The sequence below is a fragment of the Monodelphis domestica genome, chromosome 3, assembly GCF_027887165.1.
Source record: "Monodelphis domestica isolate mMonDom1 chromosome 3, mMonDom1.pri, whole genome shotgun sequence".
NCBI classification, from domain to species: Eukaryota; Metazoa; Chordata; class Mammalia; order Didelphimorphia; family Didelphidae; genus Monodelphis; species Monodelphis domestica.
In genome coordinates this window covers 95,750,535-95,769,332 of record NC_077229.1, presented here as the reverse complement: position 1 = coordinate 95,769,332, position 18,798 = coordinate 95,750,535, and the positions used below count along the sequence as shown (strand labels likewise).

Genomic DNA, 18,798 nt, shown 5'->3' with positions numbered 1-18,798 from the left:
TGTAATGATTTAACTTAAACCTCATTGGTTAAGCCTGGCAAACATCCTGGCAAAAGGAACTGGGCATTAGTAGTAACTTCCAAAGACATATTTCCTCAGTAACTTGTGAGTCCTAAACTCACTCTGAAGTGCCCAACTTCAGCTTTAGTAGCTCAATAATCTCTACACAGGAACCATGAAGGGTTAGGCCGAAATTTAGAAGAATGTACTGAGCTAGAATCCATCTCTCCATATTACTTGTGTCTAGTTTATGCTCACTGCCTGGCCTTCATATGGTACGAGGATAGAATTGGAATCTGGTTGATCCAACCTCTTCCTCAAGATCTTAATCAAAGGAATCTTGGAGTAGAGAACCATGTAAAGAGAGATGTAGGATTCACCTAAATAGTTGGTGTGGGAAATTGCAGACAATCAAGTTCTTGAGGCTTGAGGAACTCAGATGATCAAAGAACCCCCTCAGCTTTCAGAAGATCTGAAGAATAGTTCATTGAGAACTGGGAGCAGCTTGTTCATCTCCCCTTAGAGCCTCCAAAATTCAACATATGTTGATACTCAATTGGCCTTGGACCCCAGTCTCAGGGGGCTCAGAGAGAAAAGGGTTCTGCCTAAAAGTAGAAAGCTGTCAGGCAGCTCATTGTTCCTAGCAGTGTTCAGTCTGTGGTCCCACAATATAATCTTTTTGGCTCTAACTTGGCACCAGAAGAAACAAATGAAATAAAACTCATTTAGCCTGCCAAAGCCAACCTGGCCAGGGCAGGGAGCCCATTCCACAGAGAGCTTGCATAGCACAACAAGAAAGATGTCACAGATAACTCTTGGTGAAACCTCACAAGAGGGTGTTCTACAATGGACCAGTAGCCTCAGCATCTCCTGTCTCTTGGCATCCATGGCCTACAGTTTCCCAGGCTGCTCTGAGCCAGTCAAGAATTAACTACTTGGAGCCCCAAAGAGTGCAGCTGATAGAATCTTTCATCATTAGCATGCAGAAGCCAGATGAGATCCTTACTATAAAGGTTCAAGGGGACAGGGGGTGGGTGGGTCATTTGCTTTGAGTTCTAGCTCAAAAAATCAGTTCCAATTGGCTTTCCAAAATGATCCAGTTAGGGAAGGCAAAGATTATTCCAGTTTCTCTTGGCTAGGGGAGACCCTCATCTTGCTCACCTCCCCTCATCCCTCCCTTCCTGGTTCAGGATCCTTCAGATTCATCATTGTTCATTACTTTTACTTCCTTGGAGAAAAAAGAGAAAAATACTGCCTTCTTTGTGGTCTCTGGAAAAAGCTTGCTTGTGGTTATGAACCTTACTTACCAAGAGGAGGACTAAGAACATGGCAACCCAAAAACCCTTTTGGTTTGATTTGTTTTGTTTTGTTTTTTTATTTTTTGTTTTCTTTTGAATTTCATGCAATAATTCACAGTCCCAAGCCCACAGTTTTCAAACAAAGTAGGAAAAAGGAAAAAAGAAGCAAAGGAATTGGTGGTTTTGTTTTTTGTTGTTTCAAGCAGGACCAAATGTCAGAAAAAATGCTGCTTTTCTCAATCTTTTTTTTGTCCTTTTTAAAATTTAGTTTATTTTTTTAAAATTTATTTCTGCAGGCAGTATTAATAGGGTTTGGTATAACCAGCAAGCACTCCTCTGTGTGTGTGTGTGTGTGTGTGTGTGTGTGTGTGTGTGTGTGTGTGAGAGTGCAGGTCTGTCTCAATGTAGAGGAAGGTCTGCAGGGGGTTGGGGGGGTGTGCTGTGTGCATTTATATTGCATCAGGTCCCTCTTCCACCAGGAGAATGGGCACTAGCTCTTCTTCTCATTCATTAGGGAAAGGAAAAGTTTGGTTGAGATGATAAAACTCATCAATAGAGGTTTTCTTTTTTTCTTCCCATTTTGCTTTTTAAAAATGTTTTTTTCCCTCTTTTTCCTTTTCCCCAAGGTTCTCCAAAGTTGCTGAACAAATTCAAACCCCTTTAGTTATGTGGTTTGTCCTCCTGAAGGGCTCTAAGGAAAAGTGCCTGCTGTGGCGTGATTCAGCAGGTCCCCAGACTTCAAAGTTTTTGCCCTTTCTTCTCAGGGTTTGCCCTAACTGTGTCTGAAAAGGACAGACATGTTCCAGATCCTTGTTCCTACCCCCTTGTTACTGCTTTTCTCAAGAAAGTTTTTTTTCTTTCTTCTCTTTTATGAAAATTGTTAGTCCTTAGTTTTCTTTCACCATCTGGTTATTTTCCAGCTTCCCTTCCCAACTTGCCCCTCCCCTTGCCCATCCCTGCTAGGCAAATTTAATAAGGGTTTGAAATTAAAAAAATTTTTTCCCCATTTTTCATGACAGTTATTGTAATTTTGTCTTCCAGGTATAGTAGGTCATGTGTGAATGAGGGGAGTTTGGGGTGTGTCTGTGTGTGTGTGAGTGTGTGTGAGGCGCACACACATCAGGACTTAGCACCAGTCATCATCGTCAGTCTCACTATAGGGTTCGTGCAGTCCTTTCCGGGGGCCTTGCCCTCGATGCCTGGCCAGTCCGTGGGTAGGATAGTAGCCATTTGGTAATCGCCGTCCGTGTCTGGAGGGCGAGACTGAGGCTGGGCCTCCTGCCCGGGAAGTCCTGGGCGACCGCCCGGTACCAGAGGAGGCATGTGGCGGGGTATCGTAAGTGAAGGCTGCCTCTTCGCTCCCTGGGCCGTCGGCGTCGTAGTCTGAGCTCTGATAGTAGCCGCTGTGGTGCCTGGGTCCTGAGTGCCCCTCTGAGGTATGGGGGCTAGGTGCTGGCCACCGGGACCCAGCATGGCGGTAAGCCCTCGGGGACTCATTTCTTGGTGGGGCAGTGGCATGCCGCTCCATTCCTGGTGAGCGGCTACTGCCGTGGCCCCCTCCGGAGGGCCGTTCCCCCACCTGGTGCTCAGCAGAGGGGGCCTGGTACCTCCGTGGTCCAGGAGTGGAGGATCTGCAGGGGCGCACTGACTGTGGCGGCTGCGGCGGCTGGGGACCTGCGCTGCCAGCCTTACGGATCACTGGGGAATAGGACACATGTGGCCTGGGGGTGGAGGGGGTCTGGGGAAGCTGGCGGCGTCCACGCCGCGGTGTGCTGGTACCAGATGTTGAGGGGACTGGGCTTCCACTTACGGAACTACTGCCCTACACGAAAATTGAAACAAAGGAAATCAAAAAAAAATATACAACAAAATCAACCAAGAAGAGACAGGAGGAAACAGAGGACAAGATGGAGAGAAGGAGGCAAAGGAAACAACAGAAAATAAAACCCAACAGAAAACAGAGGAGGGAGGGGAAGGGAAAAAAACACAACATTTTAATGGAAAAAAGGAGGAAAGCAACAGCCACAGGGAGGAGAAAATAAGAGACAACAAGGGAGATAAAGTAAAAAACAAACACAAAAACAGTGAGAAGAGAAATGAGAAATGGAGTTTTGTAAGTTTCGGGGTTTAAAGTAGCAAAAGTTCCCAAAATTACTCACGAGTCCAGAGGACAGAAATAAATCATAACTGAAACCAAAAAAAGGGAAGCCAAGGGTTAAAAAAAAAAAACACAGCAGGGCAGCGGGCAGGGGGCATGAGCCAGGGCCAGGCAGGGCCAACTGAGCTGAGGCACTGTCCAGAAAACCAAAAAGGGATTTCAAACAACTTAAATAAAAGTAGCCGCAGTAGAAGGGGATGGCATGGGGAGGAAAAGAGGGCACCACATCTGTGGCCGCTGATGAAGTGCCCTCCTGGGTATGGGAACCACTTCAGAGAGCTGGTGTCTATCCCTGGAGGGGAGTGAATGGATGTCCCATCTTGTGTGTGTGTGTGTGTGTGTGTGTGTGTGTGTGTGTGTGTGTGTGTGTGTGTGTGTGTGTGTATGCCTGTGCACACGTGCTGCACTAACTCCTCTCTCTGACCTCCACTATGTATGGGCTCTCATGGGACCGGGAACATGGGGAAACTTGGAAGGCAGCTGCCAGGGCTAAGGCAAAGGCAGTTTCAGGGTTCAGCCTGTGGCCTTTCCCCATCACAGGTATGTCAGCAGGTCTTTCCTCCCAGGGGAGATAGGGAGGAAATGTGTGGCTGTGAGGTCAGAGGGGGGAACAAGTTAGTGGTGAGAGGCTTTGATCCCTTCCCATTCTACTTTCTTGCTCAGAGTGTTTTTTCTAAGAGCTACAGCAGTCGCTGGGCCTTTGCCTGTGTGTTGGGTTGGTGGTTGGTTAGTTTGGGGAGACTTGTCATTGCCCTTCTTATGACCAATTCAGGGATTCCAAACACAAATCTCTTTCAGGTCAGTGCTCCTTTGAAAAGGACTTGGTGCACAAATTGCCCTTTGCTACTTGTTAGTGAGTGTTTCTATGTATGTGTTTCTGCCCTTTGCTCTCTGTTGCTACCTTCCACTCTGTACACCCTGGAGTGTATCCTACCACTATTCTGCTTAATCTAGAGCTAGAGGAACCCACAGGAGAGGGTGGGTCCTGAAGGAGAGCTGTGGCAAAATCAGGCCCCATTCCAATGAATGGGACTGCTCAGGGGATAGAGGAATATAGAGGGAATGAAGGGGGATCAGTTTTACCCAGTCTCCCAAATTAGATTTCTCTTCAGCCCTGCCCTAAAAACTGCCAGCCTGATCTTTACTCCTCATATCTCTTTGCTCTCCATGACCAAGTGGAACCAGGGGGAGAGGGGCAATGTGCCAGACCCACCTGCCTATGAGCCATATGCTCTCGGCCCTCACTGGGGGAACGAGACCAACGTTGGTCTCGGGCTCGGGGCCGTCCATACTCAGACCGCTCCTGGGAATAGCGCTCCTTGTCAGAGGATGGGTGGTGGTGGTGGTGGTGGTGATGGTGCTGATGGTGTTTTCGGTCCTTGGGCCTTCCTCGCTCCTGGTCTCGGTCTTTTGAAGGCAAATCCCCAGACTGGGTGGTAACGCTCAGGTCTGTTCCTAAGCCTGGGCCAGAGATAGGAAGAGAGAGCCATGATACAAGAGAGGAGGGAATAGGGAGGCAGGGATGCCTTAAAGACTTTTGCCTTGATCACAGACATTGGATCTGGGTGGGGTGGGGAGACTGGGTTGGGAAAGACTGCCAGAGTTACTCACTACCCATTCTCCTGATGTTACTTATTTCCTTCTTGTGAAAAGACTTTCTACAAACTATCCCCTTCTTCCCCAGACTTCTTTGCCTCTTTTTTTCTTCCAGGTTCATGCTGGTGACCTCAAACAGATCCTCTTAGCGCCCCTAAGCTGGGCCCCCTCACACCTTTCCATAAGACATACTCTGTAGATGATCCCTACAACATCTCCAAGTCTGCCTCCTCTCCATATGCTTAAAGGACATCTCTACTCAGATGCTTCTTGTTTCCTGAAACTTCATTGTCAAAACTGTGCCTTCCCTTTCCTAACAACTTACTCATTTCCATCACCAACATCAGTTCCACTTATTATTCTCTTCCTAGCTCAAAAAGTCATCCTTTGATTTACTCATTATATCTGACCAGTGTCTAACTCTTCTTTCCATGGATACCATCCTAGACCTTCTAAGTTCTCACTACCTCATGCTTCCACTTGCCCCTGGTGAAGTCCTTTCTTCTGCTCCCATCCACCCTGACACTCCAACAAAAGACCTTTCTAAGCTATCATGCTTCTCCTTCAGAGTCTTGGATGATCAAATGCACTCTTCAGTCTGCTCTTTAGACTCCCCATCAATTAGACTTCTCACTAAAGTATTATAGTATTTTGGAGTTGGAAGCAACTTTTGGCACATTTTAATTCAGTCTCCTCATTTTACAAATGAAGAAACAAGTCCAAGGAGGTTAAGTGATTTGCCCAAGGTTACTTACATGGGTATTATTATTAAAAAATATAGCAGAAGTGACAGAGGTGGTGGCAGAACAGGTTTCACATTACCTAAGTCCCATATCAGAATCATTCCTTTCATCTATATTTTATTCATCCCTGCCTTTGCTTATGCAGTTCCTTCAACATAGGCCATTCTACCTCCATTTATGCTAATCCTATTTAATTTTTATTAATAAATTTTGTTTTGATGCATCATGAAATCCTTACTAGGTTCCCAAAATTCTAACCCTATTTGTCCAGATGAAAGTTTTCTTCCTCTATGAAGTCTTCCTTGAAGTATGATCATAATATTATGGAATTTGGAGCCCCAAAGGACTTTAGAGATCTTAGTCCAATCCCCTTATTTTCTAGACAAGGAAATTTTGAGCTCCAGGGAGGAGAGTCCAAAGTTACACAGATAAGAAATGGCAGACCTTGGAACATGAAATCAGGCTTTTTGACTCCAAAGTCTTAATTTTTCACACTGCACACCCAACCTTGGGCTCAGACTTCCTTCCATTTGTGTTCATTCTCCCCCCTCCCCCATCTACATAATTTGCATAGAATATACACATTTATTTATGCTATCTTCTACATATCTTGCATCTCACTCTATTACCTCCTCAAGGGTGAGTACCATATCCTTTCTCCTTCCTCAGTATCCTCTATATACTAGGGTCATTTGGTCTCAACTAACTTTGCTATTATCTCTGCCAGAAATATTCTCTCTCCTTAGTTCTAAGTACCACCTCCTGCATAATAAAACCTTCCATAGCGGCAGCTAGGTAGCACAGTAGATAAGAGTACCAGGCCTGAAGTCAGGATAATCTGGATTTCAATCTGGTCTCAGATACTTTCTAGCTGTGTGACCCTGGGGAAGTAATTTAACCCTCATTGCCTAAACCTTATTGGGCTTCTACTGTAGAATCAATACATAGTATTGATTCTAAAACAGAAGGTAAAATAAAAAAAAATAAAGCCTTCTTTGATTCCTAGAGGTCACACTAGCCCCATTCTTCTTGAAACTCCCAGAGCCCATCACAATTGCAGAGTTTAACACTGGTGTTCTATGAGTATTTCATATAAATTGGTCCAGGCTCCCTCATTAGACTGAGCTTCTTGTAGCTCTTCCTTTGCTCCCAAATGCTGGGAATACGGCAAACTGACCCAGAAGATTGTTTGTTCCTTACTCAAAGAGGGGAGGTCAGCAATGATTTGAGACCTTGGGGCAGTCACTACCATGTGACCTGAGGGCAGTTTAAAAAAAATCTTTTACCTTCCATCTTAGAATTGATACTGATTACTGATTCCAAGGCAGAAGAGCAGTAAGGGCTAGACAAATGGGGTTAAGTGATTTGCCCAGGGTCACACAGTTGGGAAGTGTCTGAGACTAGATTTAAACTCAGGATCTGTCTCCAGGCCTGGCTCTCAAACTACTGAGTCATCTAGCTGCCTTGCCTGGTTTATTTTACAGCAATAGCTCAGGGCAGAGCAAGCTCTGGTATTCTACTTATATGGCTTTACACTTTTGACAGACATTCAAGCCTTTGAAGAGGAAGTGCAGAGGAACTGTCCAGAGGGGTTGCTCCAGTTGTTCCCTGGCTTGTGTTTTTGCTCCTCTAGACTCCCAGGCTCCTGTTTTCATACTTCATTGAATATCAGAGTTGGAGGGGCTTCAGAGGCTATCTGTAGCCTGACAAACCCATACCTTGATTCACCGAGCCTACTATGGGCAACATGCTATTTTCTACAAGTTTTCTCCTCAAAGAAGGACAATATAAGATACTGTCTTGCCTAGATGGTTGACCAGTACAGGGGAAGTGAGGGGACAGGTGACACTCAACCTGTATCCACATCTGTGTATCGGCTCAGGGAGCGTTCTGATGTCCGGTGGCCTCGCTCACGACGTCGCTGATGGTGCCGCTGGTTCTCCTCTGGGGTAACTCTTTCCAGAGAGTAGTCATCCAAGCGCCTGCCCTTGTGGCCCAGCATGGAAGCTGAGCGTTTCATGGGACTGGCATCAGAGATGGTCTGAGGGTAGAACAACAAGCCCAAATGTATGGTCACTAACGAAGTCATCATCAAATCCTGTTGGCAGCCAAACTAGTCTTAGTCTTGGGGTTATCCCCACTGGGCTATCAGTAGAGGGAAGGCAGCTTAGAGGTGAACCTAGCTCCTACCTAAGTGCTCTCATAACTGGGGTACCTCCCAGGGGGAATTTTTGGGTACAACTTTTCCCCGTTTCCCCCATGGCCACAATTATTGCTCTTTGGGGACTACAGGGATGGCTACCATTACTGTGTCATGCCATGGAAGGCAGGATTAGAGAGAAAAGTGGGAAGGCCTGAGAGGAATTTTGGGACAGGATGACCCACAAAATAGATCATCAGGTCCAGACAGATATTTGGATTTCTTGGCCTTAAACACCCCATATAAAAAAAGCTTTTGCATAGTCCAGCCAATTCTTGGGTAGAGTCCATTGAGGCCTAGATCACTTGGGGGCAGGACCATTTTTTTTTTTACTCCTTGAGACTATAAAAAGCTGATGGTGATACTTAAATTCTTTTTTCTCCTTCTGTATTCCACTAAGGGGTGGACCATGTCGGGGGAACAAAAGATTGGAGCTCAGCCACAAAGACCAGGCTACAGGCTAGTCTCCATTTCCCTAGACTGCCCTTCTGGCTTATGAACATTCTTGACAGTAAAGAGAGACTGTTTTTAAGCCTAAGGTGAATCCCTTCCTGTCCCCTCCTCTTGCCAAGAGGACTAGAACTGTTTGAGTTTAGCTCTGGGGGCCACTAATGCACCATAGGCCAGGCTGATGAGGGAGATAAATTTTGAATTTTGAACCACCATTTTATGGAATTTTTTCAAACTGTCCCAGAGCCTCAATAGTGAGTTTTGCCCATGATCTGTCAGCGATTACGTGTGTTTGGGGACAGAAAACTGGCAGGGCAGGAGAATGGCTACTTGTTCACATAAACCACCCTTAGTGTCTTATATAGAGAATCTACAGTTGTTCTTTCATTCTAAACTGTTTTAGGTGCTTAAACCTGGGCTCCAGAAAGGCCATCTCCATGACCAACTGGCTTTCCTTGGACTCAGAGCAAGGACCCAGGTAGGAGGCAGAATCTCAGAAGGAGGAAAATCCCTTGGAGAAAATCTAGCCTGGAGGTGAGAGTCTAGAACTCTAGGTTGTAGATCCAGATCTTTTCTAACATTTTGTATCTTCTTTTATCATCTGTTAAATGAGGATAGAACTCTCTGCCTGTCCTAACTCTCTGACTTTCCAGTCAGTTTCTTGTTGATCTGAACCTAAGCTTATAATCTTGCCCTCAGAGATCAGGTCCCTGCATCTGTATATAGCCCTCCTCTGTTGCCTCAGGCCCTTCGGGGCCAGGATGGCAAAGCTTCTTCCCATCCCTCATGTCTTCTCCAGGGGTACCTCCTCTGCCATCTGTGAGAGACACACAGATATACTGAGTATATATTTGTGAAAAGTAATATGAAGAGAGCCAATTCACTGTCTCCTAGAGCCTGAGTTCACCAAGAGGCAGTTGGCAAACAGGATGGCTGTCTGGTCTCAAATGACCTTGGGTGGGGGATTAAGAGGGGAGTGGAGAAGGGAAGGTGGGGAGTTTGTGCCTTTTAGGGAAAAACTGTCTGTTTCCATCCAGGCCTGGGCAGAGAAAAAACTTGGGTGTTTTTTTTTGGTTTGTTTGTTTGTTTGTTTTTGCCAAAAGATGCCCTGTTCCTTCTATCTCCCTTGGTTCCTTCTCTTCCTCTGTTACGAGGGAATTCTCTATTGTTCCAATGTGCCAGAAGGAGGGAAGAAGCTGGGAGCCTTAGATCTTATTGTCTAGGATCCATAGGGACAGCCTATTGCCCCTCTCTATGGCCAAAACCAAATTGGGGAACAATAGATTCTGCATGTCTCTCCTTGAAGGAGGGAGGAGGAGGAGGTAGAAGGTAGGTGTGTCAGCTAGTATGCAGCTTAATTAGAGCTTGGAATGATGGGCATATGAGTAGGGAGGAGAGCTTATAAGGAGGTGGACAGTTGTTTAGGTGTCTGGCATCTGAATTGGAGCATTTGGGGAAGGGTACATGTAGACCTGGCTTTGGCAGTCTGGCTCTAGGAGGATGGAGAGGCCTCCAGCCTGCAGCACAGATAGCTTAGGGATTTTAGATATCTGGGATGGCTGATAGGTTTGTGAGGACCAAGAAGAGAAAGAGGTGAATACATCATGGAAGACGCTGGGGCCCTCAGAGAAGCTGCCCAAGCCATCTTGACAGAGGAAACACTGCAAGTCAATCAGTCTACTAGACCGTGGGCTCCTTGAGAGCAGGGACTCTTCTTTCATCTTTGTATCCTCAGCATCAAGTCCTCTGCACATCGAAGGCTTAGTAATGTTTGTTGAATTGGACCAGACCTGGTATCAGCCACAGAGCTGTCCCCTCCTATAGGGCTACACAATCCCTCAGCAGCAAGAAACCTCCAGAGACCCTGCCTGAAGAGAGAGAATGGGGTGGGCTGGGCTGGGCCAGAGTGGCAGGCATAAACATCCTGGCCCTGGCTACCAGAGTGAGCCTGCAGCAAAGGATGGGGATGTCAGGGATCAGCAAGGAAGAGCTCTAGTGCCCCTCCCCACCCCAGTCAAGGTACGTACACTCAGATTATTCCCACGAGGCCGGCCCTTTCTCCTCTGTCACAGCCCCACAGGATGGTGCACACAGAAAGAACAGAAAGAAGAAAATAAATATCAAAGCAAAAAAGGAGAAGGAGGAGCTGGTGGGAGGAGGAGAGTAATCATGTAAAAATGTCACTCATAGAGTGAGAGGGACAGCAAAGGGAGGATGGGGAGAGAGAAACCTGAGAAAAAGTGAGGAGAGCAAGAAGAAGGAAAATCAGAAAAGATTAATGTCATCAGTAAGCAGCCACTCCAGATAATTAATCTCAGAGCGTTTGACACTCTTTATGCTGGGCAGGTTTGCTTGGTACAAACCAATCTGCTGACATATTAAGATTGAAAAAGACAGACAGGAAAAGGCCAGACAGATAGAAAGACAACAGGGAGGCACATGACTAATGAATATGAGATCATGAAAGCAACATGGAGATTGGAGCAAGTTTCCCAGCATCCTGACCATTGACCTTGCCTCATGCAATAATTCCCCTGACCCTGCCTCCCCATCATATGCAGGTGGCCTCCACAGCTCATTTTTGCCATTGCTAAAAGCTGCAGTGTTATGGCCCTAGCTTTCTCATCTCACTGATGCTGGCAAGACCCTGGTGGGCCTGATTGCCAAAGTTCTTCATGTTTCTTTAGGTTTCTTAGAGATTGAGGGTGTGTGAACATGTGGTTCTAGGGCATTCAGTTCTCTGTAGGACAAGGTATCCAGCCTGTCCACTGGTCCCCCTAACCTGGCCCCCAAAGCCCTTCCCTTCCCCTGAAGGCAGACTTATTCCCTGAATATGGGAAGATGGGGAAGAGGGTCCTTCTTGGCGAACCTCTGCTGCCAGAGGAAACAGTGCAGCCTTTAGTAGTTTGGGTTTTTTATTCCCTTTCAAGCCACCCACTCTTCCAACGTAAATGCCACACAAGAAGCTTGTCTAAAGCCAAACATGCAAACACAAGGACTAGTCCTTCATTTAACATTCATTCATGCACCATTCTGTCCATCCAACCACCCAACAGCCTTGGGAGGGCCAAGCCATATGAGACACAAGCTTAGGTCTCAAACCCTCAATACCATAAGTGTCAGCCATTCGACTGAACTTGGAGGGTCCTGCTAACACCATCTTTTCTCACACTAACCCCTGGATAAAGCTCAGTCACAAGAGGCATCTACCTAAGAATCAGGGGAGAGGGAAGTAGAGCTCTGACTTCTGGGAAATAGTGAGCAACCCTATGGAGTCAGAATCTCCTCCCTACACACACATACAAACACCCACAGGCACTCACACCCACCCACACACATCTTATAACATGGATGGGGGGAAAGCTGACAAGTTGGTAAAGCAGCTCAAGACTCAACCACTTAGAAGTCAACACACACACATGCACAAACATCCACACATGCATGGATATGCACACTCATACCAAATCTCCTCCCAAATTCTCAGCTTTATCAGGATGAAGATTATAGTTAACATGAACCTGTGCCATGCAGGGATTGGCCCTTGCTTTGGGCATACTGAGGCTGCCCTAGGCCAGGAACATGCTCATGCAGGCACCAGAAGCCTGATGGAATCTGTCCACTGTCTGTCTATCTGTCTGTTGGGCCTTGGAGTTCCAAGGCCAAGTTCTCTTTAGCAGACCCACTCCTGGGAGTGAGACATGAGTCTCCTTATCTTCCATATTCTCACCTGTATCCATTTGGATTGAATATAAAAAAACCAATGGGTTTTTTAGGGGTACCCTTGTCATCACCCACATATCACATTCCACCTTTACCCTCAGGATGGGAGAGCTGGGCTCTCCACTAAGTGTTCTGCTCAGAGAAGGCACTTAATATTTGTTTTATTGTTGAATACAACTGGCCCACTAAATCTTGCCCCTTAGTCCAGATGCAAGAACAATTCATTGTTTTTCCAAAGTGACTAGGAAGAGGAGTTAGGTCAGCCTTCTCCCATCACTGCCTTTACCTCAGATTCACAACTCTACTGATTGTAAATGTTCACAAAAAAGCTCTCTCCCTCCTTTTGTTCTTCAAGTTAAAAAGTGATGCATTACCTTTAGTCTCAATTTTCACCCACCCTCCTGGAGGTAAAATCTGTAGGTTGCCAGGCCTCAGCACTCATTGGCAGGAAGTCTAGGGATTGTTTGCACTGACCAAGGCCCCTATATACATAGCAATAAAGCTGAAAATGGCATTCCCAGAAGTTTTGCCTCTGATTGGAATCTCCCATTGTGCACTTTCCCTCACCCAGAATAGGCACAGGCTTTAAGGAGTAATCTTATTGGTTACTGACAGTTTAGAAGGATTTATGAAGGGAATTGTCACCACCCTTATCCTTCAGATACTTTCTCATACTCTGTCTTCTACTCCGTCTAGGAGCTGGCGCTGGCTCCTTGGGAAAAGTCTGCCCTCTCCTGCTTAACGAAGGTCTCTTCCCATTTAAGAGAAGTGATGAAGCTCAATCAGTCTGGCTGTGATGAAAGAGCTTTCTTGGAGAAGGCTATAAAGGGAGCAGGTCCAAGGGCTTTGTATTGTAGACAGTCCCAGAAACAACTAATCATTTCTTCTTTGTAAGCTCTTCTTTGCTAGTAGTGAATCTCTTCCCCTTTCTGCCCCCTACCCTCTCCACCAACCCAAGCAATGGGCCAGATGCCAACACAGACCGTGGGGACCCAAACTCATTTAAAATCAACCTAAGCCATTTACCAGCTAAGAATTCATTGTTATATATCTCCCCCTCTAAAACTGCATCCAAGGATTAATAGTTTTCTATCATTAATATTTCAACTCATCTCCCTTAGCTCTCAAGTGTGTCTGTGTATATGTTATCTATTCATACACACATGTATATGCAGATATTGTGGTGGACTTAGGGCATGGGCTTAGGGAAGAGATTTCTGAGTGGTCTCCTGATTGGCTTTGCCCCCTGAGGCCTGGGCCTTGGATACCTATAAGGAAGCCTTAGGGCTGGCAGGAAAGCTCTTCAGACTCCTGAGGAATCTGCAACATCTTCCCCTCTGCCCACCCAAGCTAGACTGGCTTCATCTCTTGTAGCTAGAATTCTGTCTGTGCCTAATAGGCAGTCACTTGAACCATGTTCTTCTTCAATTCCTTTGTATTCAGGTCCTTAATCCTATCCCCAACTCCCTATACCATGGAACACTTAGCAAATGATGGCCTATACTCCCCAGAAAGGGAAGGTACATTTTTCAAAAGTATAAAATCTAGGGGGAAAAATACCCCACCCCTCTGGGGGTAGGATAGAATGCAGAATTAGAGGCCTTTTTAGGCAACAGCTGCTCTCTGGGGGAGAGGGCCCTCTGTGGGCTCACCTGCCCCCTTGGAAGGTTCCGATGAAAGCCCCTCACCTGGTTTTCAGCTGGGAGCCGGGGCATGGAGGTGGCTCTGCCCTGCCCTTCCATAGGGAGGTAGTGGTCGCTGTCTGAGTAGCCGTCCTTCCCCATCTCTCTCATCTCCACAGACTGCAGGGGACACAGCAAGGGGGTGGGTGAGCCTGAGGCTTGAAGTGTGTGGAGCCAAGGGGATCCCAAAGCACAACCAGGAGTCCTGGACACTACCTTTGGCTTCTCACACCCTACTGGCCAATCAGACTGACAGAGAGATGCTTTTGTGCTGAATACTTTATAAGTGATTCACACACAATGTCAGAATATTTAGTTCCCATGGGCTTTTATCCCAGGCTTTCCTAGCCAGTTAGTTACATGTAGCTTGTTCTATACCTCTGGTTTCAGGCCTCTTTTTTCCCTGACTACTTTTGGGCTGGGGTTGAGAAAAAAGAATTCTAAATTACTTCCAAAATCTCTGCATATCTGGACCAGCCCTGGGGAGAAGAGGGGAAGTTGAATTTAGCATCCAGTAGATTGACCAACTATTTCATTATAGCTTCATGGTCTGGTGGCTCATCTCATTTGCCTTTCTTACCAGAAGAAAAGGGGATCTGAGCTAACTCAATAGAAATGACTGTGAAAAATTAAATAGAAAGGAGTGTGAGGCATTTTAACTTGTTTTTGGTTTTTCTTTTTGCTACCTTCTGCCCTCCTCCCATGTATCCCCTGGCCTCTCTGTCCCTTAGCTTGGGAAATGAGAACTGATGACAGTCTACTTATTCCTGGCAGAAAAAGCTCGGGGAGGCTGCTAGAAGCCAGCTGACTTCTATTCTCTCTTTGAGGAAGTGAGACCTTTATCTTACTATGAGCAGAAATATGGATCATCCTTAACTATAAAGTATAAATGGTTTTGTAAAATCACAATTTAAGGTTTATGGGAAATCTTTCCCCTGGGATTTGTCTGGCATCTGAGGTATGTCATCAAAAGGAACTTGGGGAAATGGGGTGGGCTGATGACCTTCCCTTAAAATAGCAGTGTTGTTCTTTGGATTGAAGGTATGTTTTATACCTCTGTATGGCAAATTATCACAGTATTTAGAGCTGGAAAGACCTTTGGGATCGTCTGGTCCATTCCCTTCATTTTACAGATGAGGAAACAGAGGCAGCAAGTAGCATAATCAGGGCCCAAGCCCAGATTCTCTCTAAACCCAGTGCCTTTTCTTCTATACTAGGATGCTTTCTGAGATCCACAGATAGTACTCAGCCCAGGACACAGGATCTCAGCAAAAGGCAACAGCTTTGCAACAAGAAGAAAAAGAAGGCATCCTGTCTGTCTGTAGGGACTATAAGCCATGGGATGAGGTACTAGGCTGGTTGAAGGCTAAAAGGTTCCTCATGGCAACTAGACCCATATATTTGTAACAGGAGATGATAGAGCAAAGAACGTGGAGCCAGTCTTAACAAGTGGCTCATTAATATGTTTTAGACAAACAGACTAGGACAGAAAAATACGGGTCAGAGGTGAAGGCTGGACTCCCAGGTGTCTTGAGGGACAAAGACCTTTTAAGAGTGGCAAAAGGAAATTCTCTGTAAGAGAGAGCTCTCGAGGTCTGATTGACTAACTTATGCTCACAGGATTTAGTAAGGGATGCTAAAGACCAGAGAGGTTATGAGTTGCTCAAGGTCACCCTGCTAGGACAGTAGGGCAGATCTTGCAGCTATGGTTAGATCCAGTGCTCTCTGAACTCTACCCAATGCAGGATCTCTCCAATATGCTAGTTTAGACACAGCTCTGGACTCCAGAAAGAGTCAAGAGAAATAAGAATTCAAATGATGGTTTGTAGCAGCTCTGGAATCCTAGTTATATCATGTTATCTCTGTGAGCCACAGTTGCCTCATCTATAAAATGGGGATATTATTTTGAGGAGGTTATTTTGAAGAAAGCACTATGGAAATGGGAGGATTTTGTAATTTTTTTTTTTGCAGATACTATGGAATGGAGGGTCAGAAGCAGTCACCTTAAAGGTTGTGTGTCAGCCAAGCCAAGTTGTGTCTGTATGTGGCTATGTATACTTATGATAGGATAAGAGGTCTATCTTCTGTAAATATTTCTGTTTCTACTTTCCCCTTTATTGTTCACCTAGTAAGGCCCCTCTCTGAAAGAGTTTTGTCTTCATCAAGGCCAAGAGAGGCTAGAAGTAGAAGGAGAGTGGCCCTTGAGACTGTGTTATTCTTTAGGTTTGGACTATTAGGGAGGGAGTCAATTTCATACCGTTTCTTCCTTTACCACTGACCCCTACCCATCCTGTACCTCCCATGTTGCTTCCTCCTTGGCTCAGTGCCCTCCCCCCCAAGCAAAGTAGGAAGTAGCAAACAAGACGACCCTTTGTGGGCCCATTTGGGCAGGAGGACATAGGTACCTGAGAGCTGGGTCGGCTATTGGGCAAATCATCAGGAGGCCCTCGTTCAGGGCTCCACGTCCCCGTCTTCTGGAACATCTCTTGGGCACGTTGGGTCACCCAAGATGGACTCTCCTTCATGCCACCTTCATGGGCCAGACTGCAGAAGCGAGATAGAGAAATAAACAGTAAGTTTCCCTCTGGGGGACTCAACAGACACTATACCCACACTGCTCCTAAACATTCTGTGTTTTGGTTAAGAAATTTGAAGTCTGTGTCTTATTCCCTCTCCAAGATTATGAGCTCTTGGAGAGCAAGGTTTTCATCTCTATGGAGGTGCTCAGCAAATATCTGTTAAATTGAAATTAAAGTGGCAGGGTGGTCTCTTGGCCTACTCTTCTGTACTGCTTTTCCGTAGGAGCAAGGCACTCTACTGGCCTCTCAACAGGATAATCTTATCTAAGTGCTAGGGGACCAGCACATTAGGGAACCCTTTTCCCCAAACCAACCCCTTTCCTTACTGTCAGCTCTATCCCTTGAAGAAGGGACCAAGTTTTCCCACTCCATTCCCTTGGGCTGACTCCCAATGTGGTCTAGATCTTTTAAATGCACACCTCCTTCTGAGTAAACATGAACACTCAAATTGTTTGGATGATGTGGGGAGTCACCAATTACATCCTTTTGGAAAGATGGAGGGCAGCTGGGCCTTACCAAATTCTCTGCCTCTAAACTTTACCATCTCCCCTAGGCAGTAGTGATTACCTCTCTGGTACTGTTATCAGACCGACTGTTGCACTCTTAGGACTAGGGTTGGTTTTTTTCCCCATATATCCTTCGGCTGGATCCTCTCCTATCTCTCTACTAATTAGAATAAAAAACTCATTAAGCAGAGGGACTGTTTTGCTTTTCTCTTTGCATTAGTTCTTAGCATAATACTTGGCACACAATAAGCTTTTTAAAATCATTCTTTCAAAAGGCAAAATGTCAGGGGTGTGGAAGAAGGGGTGCCCGTTGAACTCTTCTTTGGGTCATACTCACAGTTCTCCTTGGTCTAACTGAGAAGAGGGGAGGGCATTCTGACCAGGACCACCCTCCTGAGTTGGAGATGGTGGCTCCATGCGCTGGAACATCAGTGGTGTCCGGTTCTGTTGGAAAAGATGATGATTCAGAGGGTTTGGTGGCATTACTACTATGACATACCCAAGATGTGGGGCTTGGAGGCGAAGAAAGGAGGAGGGGAGACATGTGAAAAAGAGAAAGAGGTGGGGGATAGAAAGGGGGAAAGAGAGGAAGGGGAAGAAAAGGAGAGAAGAAAGCATAGAAAAGTAGGTGTGGGCAGTGGCAGAATTACTTCCCTGTATTAAAAAGAAATCTGAGGGGCATGGGTAGGTAGCTCAGTGGATAGAGAACAAGACCTGGAGACAGGAGATCCTGAGTTCAAATCTGACCTCAGATACTTCTTGGCTGGATGACCCTGGGTAAGTCACTTGACCCCCATTGCCTAGCCCTTACTGATCTTCTGCCTTGGAACCAATTCTTAGTATCTATTCTAAGGCAGAATGTAAGGATTTTTTAAAAAATGGAAAAAGAAACCTGAGGCCCAGAGAAGCAGAGAATTGTATACTTTCAGGGGGGCTTTTCTGGCTTGGGTGGGGGTTACAGAAACTATAGGAGGAACCTTCCCATAAAGATGAAGGCTGGAGAAAATTAAAGAAATTTGAGACTGGAGATGGCTGAGGGGAGGATACTTAGGTCAATCTCCCAGGACACAGAGAGTTTATTCTTATAAGGAGAGAGATACTTTTTGTTTTCCAACTTCACTAAATTCACAGCAGAAAGAAATTAGAAGGAATGACCATAAAGGAGACCAAGGTGAGATATTTAGGAAACCCCTAAAAGCTACCATTAGGGAGAGGAGAAGAGGAACTCCATGGAATCTCCTCTAAACAACTTTAAATCAAGGCAAAGGGACAGTGGAAATCTGGGTCACAACCCTCCTGGTTGACCATGTAGAGAAAGAGAGAAACCTGAGGTCCTCTCTGGCCTCCAGCTGATATACCCCACTGAGACGCCCCCTTTCTGTGGCCATGCTGGGCTGGGCTGCGAAGGTCTTGGGCCAGTACTTGCCTGCTCCTCTCTCAGGGCCTGTAACTTCTTTGCCTTGCTCTGTCGGTAATATTCCATGATCATCATGGCTGCGTATATCTTTCCCACTGTCAGGTCTGTGGCTGTGGGCAAATGGGACAGGCAGGATCCCTGTGAGAGAAACCTATGCTATCCACCAGGGAAGATCTCTCTCAGCTCTCCAACCTGTTCCAGCCAATATCACTTGCCTTTCTGGAGCCCAAGCCCATTTCAGAAGATAACTCATGGCCCAACTAGAATGTTAAAAATTAGAGGTAGAGGGCCAGAGGAGAGAGGTAAGTAACTAAGCTGGGATTCATTCATTCATTCATTCATTCATTCATTCATTCATTCATTCATTCATTCATTTATTTATTTATTACTTTTAAATTTACCCTTGGTGTACCACATGTAGTCAGAATTATTTGTTAAATAGTCAATAC

The 18,798-nt window shown here is 45.9% G+C and overlaps 1 protein-coding gene and 1 long non-coding RNA gene across 29 annotated transcripts in view; one reads left to right on the top strand and one right to left on the bottom strand.

Moving 5' to 3' along the window:
* LOC130458295 (uncharacterized) overlaps positions 1–17,122 on the top strand; it is a 49,288-nt gene extending 32,166 nt beyond the window's left edge. Inside the window, exon 3 of the long non-coding RNA XR_008917423.1 lies at positions 8,849–17,122. This is a non-coding gene — a long non-coding RNA (uncharacterized LOC130458295). The remainder of the gene's footprint in view (positions 1–8,848) is intronic.
* Positions 1,356–18,798, bottom strand: part of CACNA1A (calcium voltage-gated channel subunit alpha1 A) — a 401,231-nt gene continuing 383,788 nt past the window's right edge. For 11 of the 28 annotated variants that reach the window (XM_056822623.1, XM_056822624.1, XM_056822627.1 and 8 more), the window contains 8 exons: positions 18,359–18,459; positions 17,270–17,376; positions 16,253–16,391; positions 13,854–13,967; positions 10,473–10,508; positions 7,650–7,836; positions 4,670–4,917; positions 1,356–3,120 (listed from right to left, as the gene is read on the bottom strand). In XM_056822623.1, coding sequence (XP_056678601.1) covers positions 2,425–3,120; positions 4,670–4,917; positions 7,650–7,836; positions 10,473–10,508; positions 13,854–13,967; positions 16,253–16,391; positions 17,270–17,376; positions 18,359–18,459 — 1,628 coding nt within the window. In that variant the 3' untranslated portion in view covers positions 1,356–2,424. Of the gene's footprint in view, positions 3,121–4,669; positions 4,918–7,649; positions 7,837–10,472; positions 10,509–13,853; positions 13,968–16,252; positions 16,392–16,415; positions 17,093–17,269; positions 17,377–18,358; positions 18,488–18,798 lie in introns of those variants that run through there. The other 17 variants (XM_056822640.1, XM_056822642.1, XM_056822641.1 and 14 more) reach the window with 9 other exon arrangements.